Source organism: Piliocolobus tephrosceles, chromosome 15 (assembly GCF_002776525.5).
Source record: "Piliocolobus tephrosceles isolate RC106 chromosome 15, ASM277652v3, whole genome shotgun sequence".
Taxonomy (NCBI): Eukaryota; Metazoa; Chordata; class Mammalia; order Primates; family Cercopithecidae; genus Piliocolobus; species Piliocolobus tephrosceles.
This window is the reverse complement of record NC_045448.1, coordinates 32,562,125-32,585,577: the sequence shown is the minus strand read 5'-3', so window position 1 is coordinate 32,585,577 and position 23,453 is coordinate 32,562,125. Positions and strand designations below refer to the sequence as shown.

The 23,453-nt window shown below is 35.2% G+C and overlaps 1 protein-coding gene across 10 annotated transcripts in view; it reads right to left on the bottom strand.

The window, feature by feature from the left end:
• BIRC6 (baculoviral IAP repeat containing 6) overlaps positions 1-23,453 on the bottom strand; it is a 254,915-nt gene that overhangs the window by 55,237 nt on the left and 176,225 nt on the right. For all 10 annotated transcript variants that reach the window (XR_002732443.2, XM_023216393.1, XM_023216386.2 and 7 more), the window contains 4 exons: positions 17,682-17,982; positions 15,365-15,582; positions 13,238-13,402; positions 11,807-11,975 (listed from right to left, as the gene is read on the bottom strand). Coding sequence is in view for 9 of the 10 variants with exons in the window: in XM_023216393.1 (XP_023072161.1) it covers positions 11,807-11,975; positions 13,238-13,402; positions 15,365-15,582; positions 17,682-17,982 (853 nt within the window). In the remaining variant the exon portion in view is untranslated. The remainder of the gene's footprint in view (positions 1-11,806; positions 11,976-13,237; positions 13,403-15,364; positions 15,583-17,681; positions 17,983-23,453) is intronic.

Below are 23,453 nucleotides of genomic sequence, written 5' to 3'. Positions count from 1 at the left end.
CATCCTGGCTAACACGGTGAAACCCCGTCTCTACTAAAATACAAAAAAAATTAGCCGGGCGTGTTGGCGGGCGCCTGTAGTCCCAGCTACTCGGGAGGCTGAGGCAGGAGAATGGCGTGAACCCGGGAGGCGGAGCTTGCAGTGAGCTGAGGATCCGGCCATAGCACTCCAGCCTGGGTGACAGAGCGAGACTCCGTCTCAAAAAAAAAAAAAAAAAATATTTCTCTGGAAAGGATACGTGAATAGTCAACACATGAAAATATGTTTAACATAATTAGTCATCAGACAAATGCAAATTAAAACCACAATGAGAGACCATCTCATACCCAGTAAGTGGCTCATGCCTGTAATCCCAGCTATTTGGGAGGCCAAAGTGGCAGATTTGAGGTCAGAAGTTTCAAACCAGCCTGGTTAACATGGTGAAATCCTGCCTCTACTAAAAATACAAAAATTAACCAGAAGTGGTGACACGCCTGCAGTCCCAGCTACTCAAGAGGCTGAGGCAGGAGAATCGCTTGAGCCTGGGAAATGGAGGTTGCAGTGAGCTGAGATCGCGCCACTGTACTCCAGCCTGGGCAACAGAGCTAGACTCCATCTCAAAAAAAGAAAAAAGGAAAAAAAAAAAGTATATCACTTGCAGGTCAATTTTTTTGAGATATAGTCTCACTCTGTCACCCAGGCTGGAGTGCAATGGCACGGTCTCGGCTCACTGCAACCTCTGCCTCCCGGGTTCAAGTGATTCTCCAGCCTCAGCCTCCCAAGTAGCTGGCACTACAGGCACCTGCCATCACGCTCAGCTAATTTTTGTACTTTTAGTACAGATGGGATTTCACTATGTTGGCCAGGCTGGTTTTAAACTCCCGACCTCATGATCCACCCGCCTCAGCCTCCCAAAGTGCTGGGATTACAGGCGTGCGCCACCACGCCCAGCCTACTTGCAGGTCAATTTATAAAACACGAGATGTTATATTAAAAAAAAAAAAAAAAAAAAAAAAAAAATCAAGTTGGGCACAATGGCTTATATATGTAATCCCAGTGACTCATGAGGCTGAGACAAGAGGATTGCTTGAGGCCAGGAGTTTTGAAACTAGCCTGGGCAACATAATAAGAACCTATTTCTACAAAAAATTTAAAAACTTAGCTGGGCATGGTGACAGGTGTCTGTAGTCCCAGCTAATCAGGAGGATGTTTAAGCCTAAGAGTTGAAGGCTGCAGTGACCTATGAGCACACTACTGCACTCCAGCCCGGGTGACAGAGAAGACTATGACTGAAGAAAAAGAAAGAAAAAAATATAGTTACATTATATTCACATGTAAGAATAAAGGCATAGATAAAATAAGACAGCTCCTCTGAAATAAATGAAACATGCTATTTCCTCTTATTTAACTGGTATCTATTTTACTCTATTGAGTTAGCATTAGGAGAGGCCAACTGGGAATCTTACATTATGGAAACAGAAGAAGATATTCTCTTCTTATCAAGGAGTATGAAGGCAAAAGCTAGCAAAACAAGGTAATAATAAGCATTGGCCCATGAGACTGGGAATAGTCCAAAAAATGTGAGAGATAAAATTGTGTGTTTATTTCACAAAAATCTTTAAAATTTAAAAAATAACTTTAAATTTCATTACCGTACTTTTAAAAATATCTCAAGATATCAAATTTCTTTATTTTAACTAAAAATATCAAGTTTTTTGTATTTCTGTATTTTTCTTGACAACCATTAGTTACATAAGTATGCTTATCTTTAAGTCAAATACTATGAGATATTAATGCATATGACAATCTATGCCTATGTCTGGAAACTGATGTGTTATTTATATCTGACTTTTTATTATTATTAGTTTTCAAAGATTTTGAAGACCCCCCAAGAGGAGAACTTGGAAAACTAATGGAGAGTTGATTTATGCTCTCCTTTTAAGACATGTGCTTTTCTTATCAATTAATGTGTACCAGTGGTCAGCCAGCAACAAGAATGGAGAAAGATAATAAACTCTTAATAAAAACCTCTGTTAAAGCACAGAACAACATAAAAACTATTTCAATCTTGAATTATTTAATTCTATTTTTGCCATGAAGAGTTTCATCAGAAAACCCTTAGGTATCTTTAACTTTAGCTCCTTTACACATATTTCATTGTTATTACACGATTCAATGTGCTGCCTGCCTGACAAAGAAAGAACAGAGGCACAACATGCTGTTATGCAATGCTATGTCTCCAAGTGGAGCTTGTAGCTCCTTTACTCAGCAAGGACCAAATGCATGTTTAATCAGTGTTACAGCTTACAACCAGGCAAGTAAAGTCACTATCCTTCCAATCCTCAAAAGGACCTGTTGCTGAACTATGCATAGCTTGAAGACTATCTTGGAATCATCATTAACAGCTACAGATGCAGGTGTGTGACATTACTATACTTATGCCAATAATTTTTTTTTTTTCATTTTTATAGTAGTAACTGGTAGTATGGAGAGGAATAAAATCACTTTCTGCATTTGGAACTATAAGATTTCAATGAGGAAAAGTATCTTCAAACAGTTGAAAAGAAAAAGAACAGTGTAAAGGTTCATCAGACAGAAAATTCAAGAGAAATAACTGTAAACATTAGCATTTTGGAGGAAATATGTGATTCAGCATATACAAAAACCTAAAAATACTAAAAAATAGAACCTATTTACAGTGTGACTTATTACTTGCAGAGGCCAGCAATTTACATCAAATAATGACAGTGAAATTCACCACAGATTGCTAACAGAGAAGATACATTCCTTCAGAATACACTGAAAACATTTGCCATCTTTGATACGAAGCTTGTCCAGGTTTTGTTCGGAAGCCCTCCATGAAGAGAAAAGGTTCATTCATCACTATTGCGGACTAAAGCAACATAAGTGATAACACTTTATGCCTGATGCAATGTAGGGTAATGAGCACTTCTCTTTTAATTATTTTAAAACTCTGACATTTAGTAACTCCATTATTTCAAGCTTAAATATGTGATATGCTTAATCTGTGGAAATAAATATTTTATTAAGAAGAAATAAACTCTATTAATTGCTTTACCAAATATTAGTAAAATGGAATTAGTTTCAATACTAGATTATAAAATTAATGACACAATGATCCCCTAATCTGCAAAGGAAAAAATTATTTTAAATCCCTATTCTGCTCAACTGCCCCCCAAAAGAGTTGCTTTAAAAAGGAGTTGAGGTTGTAAACTTACCAAATCGTATACACTAAGTATGTGCAGTTTTTTTGTATATAAATTGCAGTTCACATTAAATACATCAGCCTAGTTAGATATGTAAAAAATTTTAAGAATCTTTGTAGCTACTAAATATAGAATACACAAATGGCAGAATCTAACTTCTACATTTTCATTATATTTTCGGCTCTTCAGCCCAACTGTTAAAATAACAGATTTTAAATTCTATTAAAATACACTCATTTACTATCATTTTCTAACACGTTAACAGACTAAAGTAGGAATGCACACTGAAAAACTATGCAAGAAATGCAACACATATAATAAATACATTTACCAGCTGTCTGCTAGTAAATACATTTCCTAGCAATTTTCTAGTATTTACTAGCTAGTTAGTACTTCTTGTCTAGCAATTTTTGAGTATTTACTAGTATTTCTAATAAATATATTTTCTAGCAATTTGCTTCACAATCATTCTCTTTTTCTCTAAATGAAGACATTTTCTGGGAAAACTGGCACTTCTGTCATCACTACAGCAGAAGATGTAAAGAAGCAAGAAGAGAAAAAAGAAAAAGAAGAATGTATCTTGACTGTGTTAGGTATAGCTAGAACAGTACTTAACCTCTTAGTGATTGTTTTTGTCTACATCCATACTACACTCTGAAGGTCTCGTTCAAGGGACTGCATTCAGGGCAAAATCTGGCTCTAACAAGAAAGCACACCTCCAGAATATTAAAACATATATCCCAGGGTAACTCCCTGCTCTAAGAGCAATTACTATATGATGCTTCCAGCTTGAGGAATAAAATTACAACAAAGCAAATAGGCAAATTTTAACTTTTCATGGAGGAAAAAAACAGGGAAGACAAAGCAATGAATATGGACACTGAAGATGGACTACTCCAAAACATACAAGATTTGGTAATGTATACAAGACACAACAGCAAAAATGCCACAACAATTTTTCTAAGAGTACATATAAAATATATATTAATTAAAATAAAACTGCATTTAGGTTTACGTTTTCTTTAAGCCTCTAGTAATCTACTTAATACAGGAAAGGGAAATTTAGTCAGTATGGGACAGAAGACTATGAAAATGTTTAGAAAAATGAAGTTTTAGTTAGCATTAATGAACACTGAATATTTTTAAAACTGTCTTTGGAAATTATATTTTAGTATCTCAAAAGAAATAAGCATTAGTATGGCTTTTGGTAGTTAAGCAGTTGTAAACATAAGGCTACACAGAAAAATAAAGACTACATAGAAAAGAAACTTTCTTGTTTCAATAAAGTATTGACATTATTTCTCTTAATAAATGTGGGTAATACAAAACAAAATTACCATTGTTAACATTTTAATATATTCCCTAAGTAAACTGGAGTAACTCTTTCTTCTTTTCTTTTTGTTTTTTTGAGATGGAATCTTGCTCTGTCACTCAGATTGGGGTGCAGTGGCTCGATCTCGGCTCACTGCAAACTCTGCCTCCCGGGTTCAAGCAATTCTCGTGCCTCAACCTCCCAAGTAGCTGGGACTACAGGTGCCCATCCACCACACCCAGCTAATTTTTGTATTTTAGTTTCGCCATGTTGTCCAGGCTGGGCTCGAACTGCTAACCTCAGGTGATCTATCTGCCTCAGCCTCCCAAAGAGCTGGGATTATAGGCTTCAGCTACTGCATCTGGTCTGTAGGACTTTTTTAAAGCATTTCATGATTTACCATAAAAACATCTAGTTTGCATAATAATTATATAGTGTAAATACAACTGGCATAAACAAATCTGGAAGCAAGCACAACTCATACTTAACTGGGATGTTTGATAGAAGAAATGGAGAGTTACGGCTAATCTGGCAGGTAGTTATGTGGAAATCTGATTAAGAAAGTATATACTTTCTTAAGAAAGTATATACTTACCAGTCATAATTATTTAACACATAGAGTGATATGTTCTATACGAAAGTTATTTCCACATTGGATGACCTTGACAAAAATGAACTCTAAATAAAAGGAATTAAGATTTGTTGATAAGCACTTACATTATAGATACTTAGTGGCTATCAACATGTCTTGTGAGTGACCACATACAGAAATAAATACATTAAACATGGGCAAGTGTTTTAAATTTTATTTGTATTGCTCAGCTAATTCTCACAAAAACTAGAGCCATAATAAAATACTATTAAAGTAAAGTTTGGGCTAAAAATAAAGTGTCAGGTTACTCTACCTTTTTTTTTTTTTGGAGATAGGGTCTCACTCTGACACTCAGGCTGAAGTGTAGTGGTGTGATCATGGCTCACTGCAGCCTCACCCTCCTGGGATCCCACCTCCCGAGTAGCTGGGACTACAGGCGAGTGCTGATTGATTGTTTTTTATAGAGACAGGGTCTAAGTTGCCCAGGCTGGTGATCCTCAAACTTCAGCCTCCCAAAGTGCTGGAATTGCAGGTGTGAGCCACCACTCCTGGCCTGCTACTCTACTTAGTAGAATAATCTGATAGATTATTTTATTATTTATTTTTTTGAGATGGAGTCTTGCTCTGTCGCCCAGGCTAGAGTGCAGTGGCTCACTGCAACCTCAGGCTCTGGAGTCAAGCAATTCTCCTGCCTCAGCCTCCTGAATAGCTGGGATTACAGGCACGTGCCACCACACCCAGCTATTTTTGTATTTTTAGTAGAGACAGGGTTTCACCATGTTGGTCAGGCTGGTCTCGATCTCCCAACCTCACGATCCGCCCATACTGGCCTCCCAAAGTGCCGGGATTATAGGCATAAGCCACTTCACCCAGCCTATTTTACTTTTTAATAGAGATGAAGTCTCACTATGTTGCCGAGGCTGATCTCAAACTCCTGAGCACAAGCAATCCTCTCATCTTGGCCTCCCAAAGTGGTGGGATTACAGGCATGAACCACCACCACAGCATCCAGACTCTTTATTAAATCAGTACAAAGAAATGGCATAATTTGACAGTTTCAAATGAACTATTACCATGAAAGCTAAAAATAAGGATATACAGTTAAGTATCATGTTATGACAGCTCAGTAATTTTTAATTATTTGTTTCTCAGGCAGTGTATATCAACAAAATAAAGTATTTAAAAATTACATATTTTCTATTGGTATCAAATCTTATCTTTTCCTGTAAGAGCACTAATAAAATATCTATGTCCTTTTTAATCTGGAGAGCCCTGAGACCTAGCAAGATGGCTAGGTTTCCAACTGCAAATTTACTTTGAAGTAACTACTAAGTAATTTGAATGTAATAAATATGGTCATATTTAAATTAACACATTTGTCATAACAACAAAATTAACGTTATTCTCAAACAGTATACTCATGAAATTAAATACTGACTCTTAAAGAAACATGTCCCAAGGTAATATAAAACAACAAAAACAGTTTTAAACACACAAAATACTCTGTGAGAAAAATCAGATGGTATATCAAAACGCAGTAATGGGTTTTGACACATTATAGCTTGTCATAAAACTGTCAAACCAATATTAGGGAAATTAAAAATTTTAATCCTATCATTTAACTAAGATAACCAACCAAATCAGTATTTTATAATTTTCCCAATGAAGTCCTGTGCCTGCTCTCTTCTGTCTACCTTACTCTAACTTATCAGTTACTCATTTTTCTTTCTCATAATGATGACAAAATCCATTTATACCTTGCTTTTAAACTTGAAAATAAGTGAGTTTTATAATCACCATGTTACTGCTAACCAGTTAAACTCGAACAACTGAACACATTTCTCTATATTTCATTTGTTCTTTCCTAATCTGTAAATTATCAGATTAACCAGGATAACAGCAATTTCCCTTTATACTCTGAAAGAATATTCATCCCTATATAATAAGACCAGTATTAAAAAGGTAAAGATTTGATTTCAATAAGAATTTGTAGCATACCTCACTAAGTTACTGGCAAATAATTTAATGTGTGCTGAGTTTTAATATGCTGTTTTCTTAAAAAAGGAACATATCATATTCTAAAACAGAAGGCTAGGGTCTCTAAAGTAACATTCTGCCTGTTAACATTAACATTTGAATGTTACCAAATACTTCTAAAAATGAAACAAGAACTCCATCTAGTGGCCAGTGGGGTAACTCCATACTAGACAGCGGCTGGAGAAAAAATGATTCTGGCATACAAAATGCAACTTCCAGAATACCATTTGTTATGAAAAGTGGAAGTGAAAATGTTGAGAAAGAAATTAAAATGAGCAAATAATTAATGTATTTTCCTATCTAGAACACTAACATATGTCTTTATTTTAATAAGCAATAAGAAACAAATTATTAAAGCATCAAACTTACTTTTTTGAGTAACTGGAACTATGATGTTAACCTTTGATAAATCTGATTAATTTAGCCTAAGTATGAAGATTTATGTTTCTGCTGTAAAGCCACCAAACACTTTTTTAAAGGTCTCCATTCATTTACAGGCCGGGCGGTCACTCATGCCTGTCTGTAATCCCAGCACTTTGGGAGGCCGAGGGGTGTGGATGGTTTGAGGTCAGCAGTTCGAGATCAGCCTGGACAACATGGTAAAACCCTGTCTCTACTGAAAACACACAAAAAATCAGCAAGGCGGGTGGCGGGCGCCTGTAGTCCCAGCTACTCGGGTGGCTGAGGCATGAGAATTGCTCGAACCTGGGAGGCGGAGGTTGTTGTGAGCCAAGATCATATCACTGCACTCCAGCCTGGGCGACAGAATGAGACTCCATCTCAAAAATAAAATAAAAAGTCTCCATTCATTTACATATCTAAATTTTCCTCTCCACCCATTTTAAGACCTACAAAAAGATGTCAAAATAGTAGGAAAACTACCATTAAGTCATAAAAATTTTAAGCTAGAAACAGTGAATTCAAAAAGATGAAGTATCAGGAATTTATCTTTTTTTGTTTTTGAGACAGTTTCACTCTTGTCGCCCAGGCTGGAGTGCGATGCTGTCATCTTGGCTCACTGCAACCTCCGCCTCCTGGGTTCAAGCAATTATCCTGCCTCAGCCTCCCACGCAGCAGGGTTACAGGCACGTGCCACCACACCCAGCTAATTTTGAATTTTTTAATTATTTATTTATTTATTTTTTTAGTAGAGACGGGGTTTCTCCATGTTAGTCAGGCTGGTCTCGAACTCCCAAACTCAGGTGATCCGTCCGCCTCGGCCTCCCAAAGTGCTGGGATTACAAGCGTGCGCCACCGTGCCTGGCCAGGAGTTTATCTTAAGAATACTAAATGTATAAAGCTCTGGATACATAAATGTTCCCAAAAGCATCTAATAATTTTAAATTTTACAAATTAAAATAACAATCTAAAAGTAAATTAGGTTAAATAATGGCACAGCCATTATTATGCAAGTAAAAAGTTCTTAGGCAACTATTTAATGGCTAAATATACTTAATGATTAAATCACTAAATATAATCAGTGCCTGCCTCTGGCGAATAGGATCTGTGTCTCAGTTGTAGAATTGCGACAAGTTAGTAATGGAAAAAAGGTTGTCCTTTCCCCTAAGGAGCTTGTATGCTTCTTCTATTCTGGTAATAATTTTACAACTAACAACATTCTCTTTTCACCTTTGATGCAAAGATGTTCAGAACTAAAACTGAAGATCAATTTTATGTGCAATTATTGTTGATCCTTATGGCCAGCTTAGTATTATTTAATATGTTCAGGCCAGTTTTTTAAACTTCTATTGAAATAAAACAGACTTAGCTAACCAGCTACATAGTAAACTCATTAATATGAGAACTTGAAGGTTTTATTAAAATGAGGAGCAGACTCTGGTATTCATCTCAATCTTTAATAGTCATTAAACATAAAAGTTTGAAGATTACAAAGTATCTAACGTATACCTGTAGCCAGAAAATAAGGGCAGAAAGTGTGTGGGACAGAAACCACAATTGAAATTTCAAATCAATGACAGACCAATCTCTGCACTGAAAGTAGGGCATAAACTAGTGTGTTCCCTATATTTTCTTGTCTTGCTCACCAATCATTTAAAAACATGTTATAGAACGAAAATGGGCATTATTTTCTAAAGTTCTCAGAAAAGATTATTATATTAGGCCTGTGTTTTTGTATATCATCTGATAGCAATATAAGCAAGTCATCCCTTGAATACAATTATCTCAGGTAAAATTATGAGGACTACTCTCACACTCACAGACCAATCTGTAGAATATTCTATAAAATAAATCGTTATATTCTATAAAAATATCAGTATTATGAAAGATAAAGATAGACTAGGAACTCTTCCAGATTATAGGAGAAGAAAAGGACATGACAACTAAATGAAATAAAAGATTGTGGAGTGGATCCTGTCACATACCTCAACTCCCACATTGCCAAAAATAATACTATATACACAAATGAAAAAACTGGAAAATAAACTTTAGACTAATTTTCCAAAATAGAAATTTTACTAAGTCTAAGGAAGACTCTGGCTAGATAATTTGTTCAGATTTTTAAATGCCACTTAAGGCAGGGTGTGTTGGCTCACATCTGTATATCTAGCACTTCTGGAGGCCAAGGTGGGCAGATCACATGGGCCAGAATTTGAGACCAGCCTGGCTAACATGGTGAAACCCCATCTCTACCAAAAATACAAAAATTAGCTGGGCATGCTGCTGCATGTCTGTAATCCCACCTACTCAGGATGCTGAGGCAGGAGAATTGCTTGAGCCTGAGAAGTAGAGGTTGCAGCAAGCCAAGATCGTGCCACTGCATTCCAGCCTGGGTGATAGAGGGAAACCCTGTCTCAAATAAACAAATAACAGCCACTTAAAAAATTAATTATTACTATTCTAACCAAAACTGATAACTATATATTTATATTTATATTTACTTATATAATTATTTACTTACATACTTATTTTTACTTATATAATATTAAGCTGTGTTTTCCTGAAAACAATCCATATTTAATATCATTTAGGAGGCATGCTGCCGTTTAATCTACCAAATACAAGTTACATCATTTTATCTTAATACAAGGTATTATCTCAAAATAAGTATTTGTTACCACATCCAAATATATCAATTAGAATTAACCACTGGACAAGGTACCAAATTCAAGAACATCTAAAGCCTGATGAAAGAAATTTCTTTTTTCCAGGAAAATAATGAATCACAAAAGAAAGGTCAAACTTTGATCTGTCACATTATATTTCTAAAATAGTTCCAAGATATAATATCTAAGTATCTGCAATTCCATACATTTACCAAAAATCAGTTTGTTAACTAACATACACAACTTCCCAGGAAGTGCACTTACATGAATAGCAATTACTGTAAATATTACGTAAATAATCCTGGATTTCCTTTTTGACAATGAATCATAAAGGTAAAAGCTCAGTGTTATAAGAGAGTCAATTTCAGACTAAAACAGAAATTTAAAATTTTTGGTAGGTCAGGTCTTCAAAGTATAAGGATTAAGAAAATAATACTTCAATAATAGAGACGTGAGATAAAGAGAAATCCATCTCACCCTATTCAATTGTTCTATGTAATATAAAATTAAAATTATAGTCTCAAAACATTTTAATCAAAAAATATACTATGCATTTGACATCTACTTTTTTAAAAAGACCAATCTGATGTACCAAACAGGTCAATCTAAACAAACAAAAAAATCAGTCTAATACTTTCATGAAGGAGTCTGAGACAGACTGGGAAATGGCACATTTTTAAAGGACAACAATCCTTCTGATACTGGGGAATATGGGCAATAATCCCTTCAAATACTAACACTTTTACCAAACATCCAATTGTGTCACTTAGCGGCTACCAACCACAAAATAGACTACCAAGATTCACTCCCATTGTTTTCCTTATCTATTCTTCCTTAATAAATTAATGAAATACATACATGTTTATTTTCATGAGTAAGAATATAAATAAAGACAGAGATAAGAATATGAGAACAGAGTTGAAATAATAAATAATAAAGGTTTTGGCTGAAAGAAGTAGCTGTTAACTGCTTGTTTCTCTTGGAAATATCTATACATTTCTGAACATGTAACTTTCTATTCTTAGGAAAAGAATATATTTCTCAGATGATAATTCCGTAACCAAAGAAATAATAAACTATATTATTCAATCAATAATCAGTTGTATACTGGCAAAATAAGTAGCTATAGTACTTTTATTATTGAATTTTAAGAAATTAATCATCTTCTTATGAAATATCTACGGACTTGAGTGATTTATGTATCTGCTTTTCTTCAAAAATAACTGTTGTCAGCAATAGTGTTTGACAAAAATATTTAAAATCCACAGAAGTTTGATTATATTCAGATCAGAATGATGTCATGAAGTTGTTAGACTTTGTCCTATTATTTTCAGTTACAGATAATTAAAAGGAAAAAGTGTACTTTCACCTTTCACAGATAAAGGCAAAGGAATAATGAAACTTTTATTCTGTGTTCTAGGGTAAGTGATGACACAGTATCAAATTAAGGGCACCAAAAAACAACCAAATATTTCCAGAATACTTTTTAGGAAATAAATCCATCAAGTATTTCAATTGAAGCTTACTGTTAGACAATGATAAAATAAGCAAACAAAATTATTCATCCACAAAGACATTTACAGGGATTATTTACCTGAATCATTTCGTAGATAAGATGACATGGCTGGGATGAGGCAGGACTGACTGAGAAGCTCGAGAAGTACAGAAGGAAGGGCATTACTGTTCTGCCCTCTAGTCTCATGAGATGACTGAGCTTCTCCATTTACCGCACTACTCACAGGATTTATGTAACTGGCAAGAACCTAAAAATTGTTGAAATTAATTTGGATTTCAGTTTCACATACTTCCAAAATTTTTATGGTTAGAAATTCAATCTGAATACTAACTACATATTTTCTACTTAGTACCTTATACGATGTTTTAAAATTACTATTTGTTTAAATTTTCAAAAGGGAAGGATCTGTTTTGTCTGAGTGTTGCTTACAAAGGATGGTACATTACATATGACTAGACATATAAAAACAATACAACAGTGGACATAAAAACATAGCAGCAACTCTGTATTATTTACATATTTTATTGAATAGACGCAATTCACAGTTTGAGGGTAACAAAATCTTAGAACTTTATACTAGAAGGAGCATTCTAGAGTTGCAGAAGACACATTCAACGTGTTAACCAACTTCAATTAGCTGATGCAGGAAGCAAAGCTAATCTTTTCATTAAGTATTTCCCCTATTCATTTCTGTGGTATAAAGACTTTCTATTCTTGTTCAACTTGCCTGAATCTATAAAAGTTATTTATCTATTTATTTTTTTGAGACGGAGTTTTGCTCTTGTCGCCTAGGCTGGAGTGGAATGGCGTAATCTTGGCTCACTGCAACCTCTGCCTCCTGGGTTTAAGTGATTCTCCTGCCTCAGCCTCCTGAGTAGCTGGGATTACAGGTGTGTGCCACCAAGCCTAGCTAATTTTTGTATTATTAGTAGAGACAGGGTTTCACCATGTCTCAAACTCCTGACCCTCAGGTGATCCACCCACGTTGGCCTCTCAAAGTGCTGGGATTACAGGCGTAAGCCACCATGCCCGGCCGAAAAGTTATCTTTAAAAATGTAAGCAACCATGAATCTGGGAGGTGGAGGTTGCAGTGAGCCGAAATCACGCCACTGCACTCCAGCCTGGGCCATGGAGTGAACTCCGTTTCAAAAAAAAAGAAAAAAAGTAAGCAACCAAAATGCATATAAAAAAGTAACAGTTAAAAAAAAAAAAAGCCCACATACAACACATTAAACAAGAAAATGCCTGTAGGAAGATGCATCTTCCAGCTACTAGATAATTTCATCCCTGCCACTTTCCTCTCAGTGAAGAAGCTAGTTGAGAGGGAAGAAATACAGAGTTACAAGTAAGGAAGAACAATCTTTATCCAGTAGTATCTTAGAATGCACTGGGAAGAAGAACCACAAGTGGGCATACACATAGCTGAGGATAGTTGGATTAGTTATCAATATTTTAAAATAATACAAAAAAACACATTATTATGAACGATATCAAGTTTACAGAATATACCTGCAGAAGGCAGGTAACATGTTCCTCTTCCAGCCTTTGTTTAGTTAAGGCTTGTTCCACATCCCACCCAGAAGCTGTAGAGCCTGTTCCAAAGCCAGTTCCTTTGGCCCAATATAACTGTTGTTCTTCTGTTGATGTAGGGTTATGAGAGCTTGACACCTGTGGCTTAAAATAACAAAAAATGAAAATCTATTACAATTTGTTTTCGCTTATCTTCAAAAATATTTATCACTGGGAAAGTAAAATGATGCAGCTACTATGGAAAACAGTTTGGTGGTTGCTCAAAAAAACTGAACACAGATTTTCTGCATGGCCCAGAAATTCCACTTCTAGTACTAAAACAGATTAAAAACTGGTACTGAAATAGATACACATTTACAGTAGCACCATTTAAACTAAAAGATTATTAGAAAATAGCCCAGATACCAATCAACAGATGAATGGATCAACAAATGGGATATTTATTCAGCCATAAGAAGAAATGAAATACTGATATATGCTACATGAATAAACCTAGAAAGCGTTACACTGAAAGAAGACAGACGCAAGGAACAATACATTACATGATTCAATTTATATGCAATATCCAGAATAGGTAAATGCATGGAGACAGAATGCAGACTGCTAATTGCCAGGGGCTGGGGGTAGGGGTAAATGGAGAGAAAGTGCTTATATTTAAGAATAAATAAATAAATATTTTAGAATATTTATCAAGAAAAGAAGGGATAAACCACCCTAGAACCTAAAAAGTCAATGACTCAAAATTGAATTGAGATACGAGCAGATCTTTTTAGGATATAGTAAAAGGGTATCTCAACTATTCCTAACCCTTTGCATGTTTATATACATTTTATAAATGGCTTGTAAACTTCCTCCAAAATGAACCTGGAATTGTATCAAACTTAAGGATTGATCTGGGAAGAAATAATATCATTGCACTACCATATCTAACCCATAGAAGATACACATGAGCACAGACAGATTCCCCTGCCTCAGCCTCCCAAGTTGCTGGGAATATAGGTGTGAGCAACCAGGCCCGGCTAATTTTTGTAATTTTAATAGAGATGAAGTTTCACTATGCTGGCCAGGGTGGTGTTGAAATCCCGACCTTAAGTGATCTGTCTGCCTCCACCTCCCAAAGTGCTGGGCTTACAGACATGAGCTACCATGCTTGGCCAAAAAATTCATAAAGAGGTATTATACATATTTTTCAGATTTATTCATAGATATTTTCTATTTTCAGTGCCATTCTAAAAATATATCTTTATAAAGTTCATTTTATGTGTCTGTTGCTAGTATGTAAACATTAACTAACTTTTATATACTGACCCCATGTTGTATCATTAATAAACTCACTTATGCCACTAATTATTTTGGTATTTTTTTTTCTTCTTTTTTTTTTTTTTTGGAGACAAAGTTTCACTCTTGTCGCCCAGTCTGGAGTGCAATGGCACAATCTCGGCTCACTGCAACCTCCGCTTCCTGGGTTCAAGTGATTCTCCCACCTCCGCCTCCCGAGTAGCTGGGATTACAGGCGCCCGCCACCACATCCAGTGAATTTTTGCATTTTTAGTAGAGACGGGGTTTCACCATGTTGGCCAGGCTGGTCTCAAACTCCTGACCTCAGGTGATCCACCCGCCTCGGCCTCCCAAAGTGCTGGGATTACAGGCGTGAGCCACAGTGCCCAGCCTATTCTGGTATTTTCTACAATACAATTAAATCATATTGAAATAATGAGGAATTTTTCTCTTTCTTTCTTGAATTTCCTGTCTTACTGCACTGGCTAGATCCCTACTGACAACCCCATTCTATAGTATTATTCTTAAAAGTTCAAAAAGGAAAGGAAGAAGGATCACAGTATAAATTCAGTGTGTCTTGGCAAATGGGAAAGCTTATTAAGCACTTAAATCCTTTCTGTTTTTCAAGTAGATAGGTTTCTTTTTGGTTTACTGAAGGAGACTAACAGAGAAACCAATTAATTTATAATGTCTGTTTTAAATATCCTCTTAGATGTGAAAATGGAACACCCAAGTCTCTGAAAGATTACTTCAGAAAAAAACTTTACACTGTACTCCCTAACTAAAACTAGTTTTTTTAATAACTGAAATAATTAAAAGTGAACCTACCTCAGTTTGATTCACGCTAGAGTTTGGAACTCGTGGGGCATGGTGGCTCAAAGCAGAGAGACAGACAAGAATGAGGTGTAAGGCTCCAATTTCCAACGCCATCCGCCTTAGAAGTACACCATCATCAGTTGTCAAAGGTGTAGTGCTAAACAAGCTTCGAAGGACGTGGAAAGGAAGGGTTGGAAGCACATTGGCTGATGGAGATTGAAGAATATGACCTAGATTGAAAAAAGAAGAGGACTTCAAGATTAAAAACAGTTGAAAGCATAATAAGAGGCTACATACAGGATCATAAATTAATAATGACACTGTAATACAAAATAATATTACTAAATTATTTAAAAAACCAAATACTACAAATAGAACAGTAATATCTTAAAATTTAATCACGAATAAGTGTCAGGAAAAACTCTGTCAGACACAGTACACATAAACCTAAAAAAAAATGGAAACGTATAATAATAGCTATAGATTATGTCAAAATTATTACAAATAGAATTTAAACTAAAACCTGAACAATAGAAAAGAAGCATTAGTAGTATCTTACAACAGTAAGAAAGTAACTGCTTTCCTTGGGAGTAGCTTTAAACCATGAACAGATAATGAACAAGTAAAATTATTTTTTTCCCAATAGTGTTCTACTGTGTTCTAGCCAGGAAGAGGTATTAAATGCAAAGAAAGCAATGCTACATGGATGGTACACGAAACAATTATTACAGAAAGAGATATCATAACTATGCTTTTTAATAAAAATTCATTGTATATGCATTAAAAATGGTGTGAAATTGTAGAAAGGCATTTTTTTTTCCTTTTCTGTTTAGGGTTACACCTACACTGTAGTAACAGAGTGTTGAAATATCATGGTTCTTATTACACATTCTATGTCTGTATCAAAATATCATATGTTTAACATAAATATGTACAACTATTATGTATCAATAAAAAATGGTTCTTACCCCTCTACCTACTTAAAAAAAAAAATCAGATCAAGCAATTAGAAATTCCTGACCTACTAAAATAAATACAGTTGATACCTGAATAACAAAGGTTTAAACTACACGGGTCCACTTATATGCCAATATTTATGAGGGATTTTTGTTGTTAGGAAAATACAAAGGAAAAAATATTTACTTTGAATATTTGATAGCTTCAGAGTTTCGAGATCTACAAATAAATTCATATAGTTTTATTAGATTAAATATACTTTGTAGTACAGGACTTAACAGTTTATTCTTTCTAAATGGCATGTGAAAGAAATCAACCAAATCAAAACCTTGTGATTTTAAAATAACATAAGGAAGTATTAATTGTCTAGTAAATATTAAGAGAATAAACAGTAAGTGAAAATGTACAGGTCACCCAAATGAAAATCTACTTGTGAGGCTATCCTGTAATTCTTCAGTTTTTCTTTCTATTAAATAACAATGCCAACCCAAAGGAAACAATCATCACAGCTTTCTCTTATTATTCTATATTATCATGAATACATATTATGGCATTATTTTCCTGATTCTGTTCTCTTTAATCTAAGTATTCCTACCAGATTCATTTTCTAAAAAAAACTATATTTAACACATCACTGATCTTAACACATTTTAATAAACCTTTATTGCTACTCAAAATAAAATCTAAAGTTCTTAAGCAGGTTTTTTCCATGATCTGTTACCAATATTAGCTTTTAAAATGTTCACAATGCTGCCTTTTGTACAAATTTTCACCAGCTAACTTATCCCCTCTCATAGATTTTAACCTGGAAACACTGCTCATTCCATTTATTTTCTTTCTGAGATAACTCATCACAACCTAAAACTAACCTGTCCTTCAAGGCCCCACTAAAAACTACCATCCCACTTCATTCACACTGCTGTGTGGTAAATAAATAATCTCACACGTGTGTTTCTCCATAATACTGCACTCAAGATTGCTCAAGGGATTTTATAACTTCCTAAGTCTACATGTTTAAATACGTCCCTTGTTACTATTACTGGAGGACATTAGCTACTTGGGGGTAGCTCTAAATAACTGCTTCATGTTTAAATCCCTCCAGTGATGCCCAACAGTTTTGTCAGCACAAGGAAAATAATTTTTGAATGAATACAGAGATGAAAACGAAGATTCTTTAGGATTTATTATAACTAACCACTTACAACACCACCTACAACAAATCATCTAACAGCTTAACTTACAACACCACCTACAACAAATCATCTAACAGCTTAACTATGAAGGAAATAAATGATGACAACAGGCAATGATCTGGATAACTTTACACAATCTATTCACATATGTGTTGATAAATTTAATACTAAACACTTACTTCCTTCTCCATCATCTGTTACTCCCAATACCAATCGAAGAAGGCACTGGGCATGTTTTCTCTCTTTCAGTAGCACTTCAGCATAGCCCGGAAGACGAAGAAATAATCCAAAAGCAGCCAAAGAATGGGCAGGTATGGGGGACATGGTCTGTACTGCTGACTTGATAGGTGGAGGTTCAGCCGCGATAGTTTCTGGTGCTTCATAAACTAACTCCCCTGACTGTTCAATGGTCACCCATTCAAACTGATCGCTATCCTTTGGCTTTTCCTGAGTGGTGGATGTTACAACTGGAGCACTCACCTAAAGAAAAAGAAAAGTGTTTGCTTGGCTGCTCACATTTTCAACATCAGATTCAAAGTAAAGACTTAACTTTAAATGATCTCTTTAAAATACAGGACTATAAGGATTAATAAAACTACTTGCTTTAAAAAACAAGCCTCCGGCTGGGCACAGTGGCTTACACCTGTAATCCCAGCACTTTGGGAGGCTGACGCAGGTGGATCACTTGAAGTCAGGAATTTGAGACTAGCCTGGCCAACACAGTGAAACCCTGTCTCTACTAAAAATACAGAAATTAGCCAGGTGTGGTGGTGCGCGCCTGTAGTCCCAGCTACTCAGGAGGCTGAGGCAGGAGAAACACCTGAACCCAGTAGGTGGAAGGTGCAGTGAGCCAAGATCACACCATTGCACTCCAGCCTAGGTGACAAAATGATCTCAAAAAAATAAATAAAAATAAAAACAAGCTACCAAACATCAAGACGCACATGACATCCAAAGTATGGCAGCGTCTGCCAAGTGTAGCTATATTAGTTATTATTTCTACCTTTATAATAAGTTAAGTATCTGTATGCAGATTCTTGAGACTATTTAAATACCTTATTTCTTGCCAAACTTTTGAACAGTTAGTCTTAGCATTTTTATAATTGTTCCTAAAACAATTATTACTACTGTGGTTATCAAAAGGAGACTTTCTAATTCTGTCATTCTTTCTACATTTATTAGTTGGCATCAAGCTATAAGGAAAAACATTCCCTTCTTGTCCATTAATTTCTATCAGTATGGACTCTAACTTTATTACATAGGTATATTGCTACTATCATTATTAATTCTGATGCTTGAGGGGAATAAGAATTGGTCTCTGAGACCCCATTAAAGCAGGATCCTGCTTGCTATTAACTTATCCCCCATCATTCTTTAAGCATTTCCTTGCTTTCTAACACAGCAAAACATTCTAGGCTCATGTTCTATATACCCTTCCTCAATACTAGAATTTCTCCAAGGAGCCCTGATTTCTTTTAATGGAAAATTTTTAAAATGACAATATGGAAGATATATATGCATACATCACTAGGGGGAGTCTGCCTCTGGGTCCTATCAGCAAACATACCTAGAAAACAAATGTATGTACATATGTGTAAATATATATATAGACATAATTTCTAGCATGTATTCTTGAAAACTGTCAAGACCATCAAGGCCATGAAAGATAAATAAAGATAGTAGAATTGTTACAGATTGAAGACTACAAGACAACAAAATGCAACAGATGATCCTGAACTACTAGTACCCTCAAACCATGCAAAAGAAAATTGATTTCTTTTTCTTTGGCCCTAAAGAACATTAGAAGGACAACTGGCAAAAGCTGAATAAGATTTGCAGTCCATTGTAGAGTCAATGCGAACTTCTGATTTGTATAATTGTACTGTGGTTATCTAAGAGAAGTTTCCTGCACTTAGGAGTAAAGGAGCATCGTGTCTATAATTTAATCTTAATAATTCAAAGAGAAACTCCAATTCTGAGCATGGTTGCCCTACAAACTTTTCATTTCATTTAGAAATATTCTATTTATCGGCCGGGCGCGGTGGCTCAAGCCTGTAATCCCAGCACTTTGGGAGGCCGAGACGGGCGGATCACGAGGTCAGGAGATCGAGACCATCCTGGCTAACACAGTGAAACCCCGTCTCTACTAAAAAAATACAAAAATCTACCCAGGCAAGGTGGCGGGCGCCTGTAGTCCCAGCTACTCCGGAGGCTGAGGCAGGAGAATGGCGTAAACCCGGGAGGCGGAGCTTGCAGTGAGCTGAGATCCGGCCACTGCACTCCAGCCCCGGCAACAGAGCGAGACTCCGTCTCAAAAAAAAAAAAAAAAATTCTATTCATCTTGCGTGGCCATGAATAACGCACTTCACTAAATACTAATTTGAAGTTCTACACGCAAACATATAATTAAATGAACAGTGAGCTAATCAGAGTTATCTCACTATTCACTTAAAACATGAGGATCATTCCTAAGCTTCCTGTATGACTTCAATAGTAGATCGATAGGTAACTCTGTGGGGTGATTTTTAAATGAACGGTGAGATAACTGTGATTAGTTCACTATTTCTTCCTTCTTTTACATCTATATGTAAAAGTCTTAAGCTGATCTACAGCTTAGATCAGTCTTAAGTGGATCTACGGCTACACTACATGCATCTGTACACTGAATAAAACAGCTGCAATTTTGATGCCAGCCTATTTTGACTACTGAAGCTTAGGCCAGAATGACAATATGAAATAGCCTAATTGTAAGAACATGGGAATTTGGGCACTTTTCACTTCTAAACCATTTTGAAACCTTTTACAGGTAACTTTTTAAAAAGTATCTCTATATTTATTATTTTATGCTGGACAAAAGATAGTTTCATATAAAAGTGCCTATATGATAATAGAACATTGCTATAGAAGCAGAACTTTACCTCAAGTGTTTACCTTAAGTGTTTTCTTAAAAGACTATTTCTCAAATGATGCCACAAAACAAACCAAATACAATGAAAGCAAAAAGACAACAAAACTAAACAACTCTTGATTTACAGCAAATTCCTCAACAAGTGAAAGACCCTCAACTTCATGAATATCAGAAGAGCAAATCAAAACCACTATCATGTATCATTTCCCATCTCCCATTACACAGATAAAATTTTTAAGTCTTGTATTAGATACATATACAATTCTTCACAACTTTTTTCATTATAGCTAACAACTGGAAACAATAAAAATGCTAGTCAACATTAAGACTAATACACACAATAAGGTATAGTTACATATACAGCAAGTATATTACAGCTATACAAATGAGACAACCACAGGTTTAGGCATCAACAAAGATTAATTTCAGAATACACGTTCAGCAAAAGCAGCATACAGTAGAATATAAACTGATTTTTATACAAATGTCAAAAGTATAACTATTCAAACAGAACTGCTTTAGGATATTAAGATGGATTTAATTTTTTAAACCATATATTATATTCACTTGTATTATGTCACATTTTGAAAGTCAAAACTGAAAAGTACACAAAAGCATGCTTTTGCTCAATTAACAACAAAGAAATTTTATTTCTGATATACTAGGATAAAACAGCTCAATTTCCCAAAGGAAAGAGTCTAATAAGGACGTGTTCACTTTGAATAATGTCTAAAACACAAATAAATTATTTTAAATTCAATAAACAAGATATGATTTATATCACAGGCTTTTAGGAATTACGATATTCCAACCATGTGATGTCTTTAATTCTGATACTCATATGTCACAGCAAACTGAGAAGACATGATACTTTCTAAAGTAGTCAAATGCTCCAATTTAAGAACAAAAAATGAGTTTTAGTTTAAATTAGAGAAACATAGGATTAACGTGATTTCAAAATCATAGTCATGGCACTTACAAATGAAAACAGACTAAAAATTCAGTATATTTGATTATAATTCTGTATGAGTGTATACACACAAACGTACACATGCACTTCTTATGTTGATTCTGGTTGTATTTGTCAAGGAATTTATCCATTATATCTAAATTATCAAATATGCTGGCATAAAGTTGGTTATAATAGTACCTTATTTTATTCTATAGAAATTACAACAATGTGCTTGCCATCATTTGTGGATGCCCAATTTGTGGTTTCCCTTTTTCTTGAAAAAGTTTCATAGTTCATCAATTTTACTAAAAGTCTCAAAAGACAAAATATATGGTTTTCTTATTTCTCTTTTTTTGTTTCATATTTAACTGATTCTGGCTCTTACTGTAATAATTCCTTGCTTCTGATTTTTGGTTAACTGTATTCCTGTTTTCCTAGTTTCCTGAGGTGGGAGTGTACATCACTGATAAATCTCTTAATTATAAGCATTAGCTATATCCTATGTCATGCTGGCATTATCATTTTGAGATATATTGTAGTATGTATTGTGATTTCCTCTTTCATCCATGTGTTATTTAAAACTATACTGCTTAAGTTACAAATATGTGAGGTTTTCTAGATCTTACTGCTAATGATTTCCAATTTAATTCTGATGTGGTTACAGAACATACTGGGTTTGATTTTAATGTTTTTAAAATGTACTGAGACTTTTATACAGGCCAGCATACTGTCTATCTTTCTTTGGAAAGAAGTACATCCTGTAGTTGGTAAATGCTGTGTTCCATAAACGTTGGTTAGGTCCATCTAGAAGTTTTGGGCGTTTCTCCCAAAATCTCCTACATCATCACTTTGTTTCATTTACTGAGAGATAATGTTATAATCTATTACTGAAATGTAGATTTATCTAGTTCTTCCTTCAGTTATATAAATTTCTGATTCATGTACTTTGAAGCTATTAAATACAAATTTAGGATTGTTATGACTTATTTTGAATTAATACTTTCATATTTAATGATCCTCTTTATTTCTTATATGCTGATCCATAATTTAACTTTGTCATATATTAAAAAATAGGGATAGCAGCTTTCTTCTTTCAAGCACATCTCTTTAGACAGCATACACTTGGGCTTTGCTTTTTTCTCTATTCTGATAAATGTTTGCTTTTCAAATGGGGTATTTAAAACACTTACATTCATTCATTCATTCATTCATTCAACTACAGAGATGGAGTCTCACTCTGTCACCCAGGCTGGAGTGCAGTGACACGATCTCAGCTCACTGCTACCTCTGCCTCCCAGGTTCAAGCAATTCTCCTGCCTCAGCCTCTCAAAGTAGCTGTGATTACAGAGGTACACCACCACTGCCGGCTAATTATCATATTTTTTAGTAGAGACGGGGTTTCACCATGTTGGCCAGGCTGGTCTTGAACTCCTGAGCTCAGGTGATCTGCCTGCCTTGGCCTTCCAAAGTGCTGGGATTACTGGCGTGAGCCACCATGCCCTGCCATACACTGTACATTGTTGATGAGATGTTGTATCAACTCTTGATTTTAAAATCTTCCTTGGAGTGTGTTTAGTTTTGTTTAGCAGATAGGGAAATTATTGGTACATCACCCTGAACTTAGAAGCTTTTGTAATTTATTAAATGAGTCTATTTTGATTTTTCCCTTATTTCTCAAGTGAATCTTCATTAGGATGTAGCCTTTACTCTCAATGTATGGGCCATTTGGAATTCCAATGGAAAAGCCAAGATTTTTATCTCTGAGCAGGACTAAAACTGCAAATTGTATTCTCTCTGTGATAGACAGCAGCTGAAATCTCTGCACAGCTTTTTCAGCATTCTAGTTCATGCTTGCTCTCAAAATGCCTATGTTTAATAATTCTGGAGCCAGCTAGAGATGTGCAGAATTTGGAGCTGCTCAGCTTTGGCTTCCTCCTTTCTGAATTCTTATTTTCCAGCCAGTATGGAAGAATCAACCTCCAGCCAATACGACTGTGGCTTACGTCTGAGTTCTACCTGTCCCACCCAACAAAGACTGAGGAATATCCCCGAGAAAAGCTGTATAGACACTGATATCACTGAATGTGATTC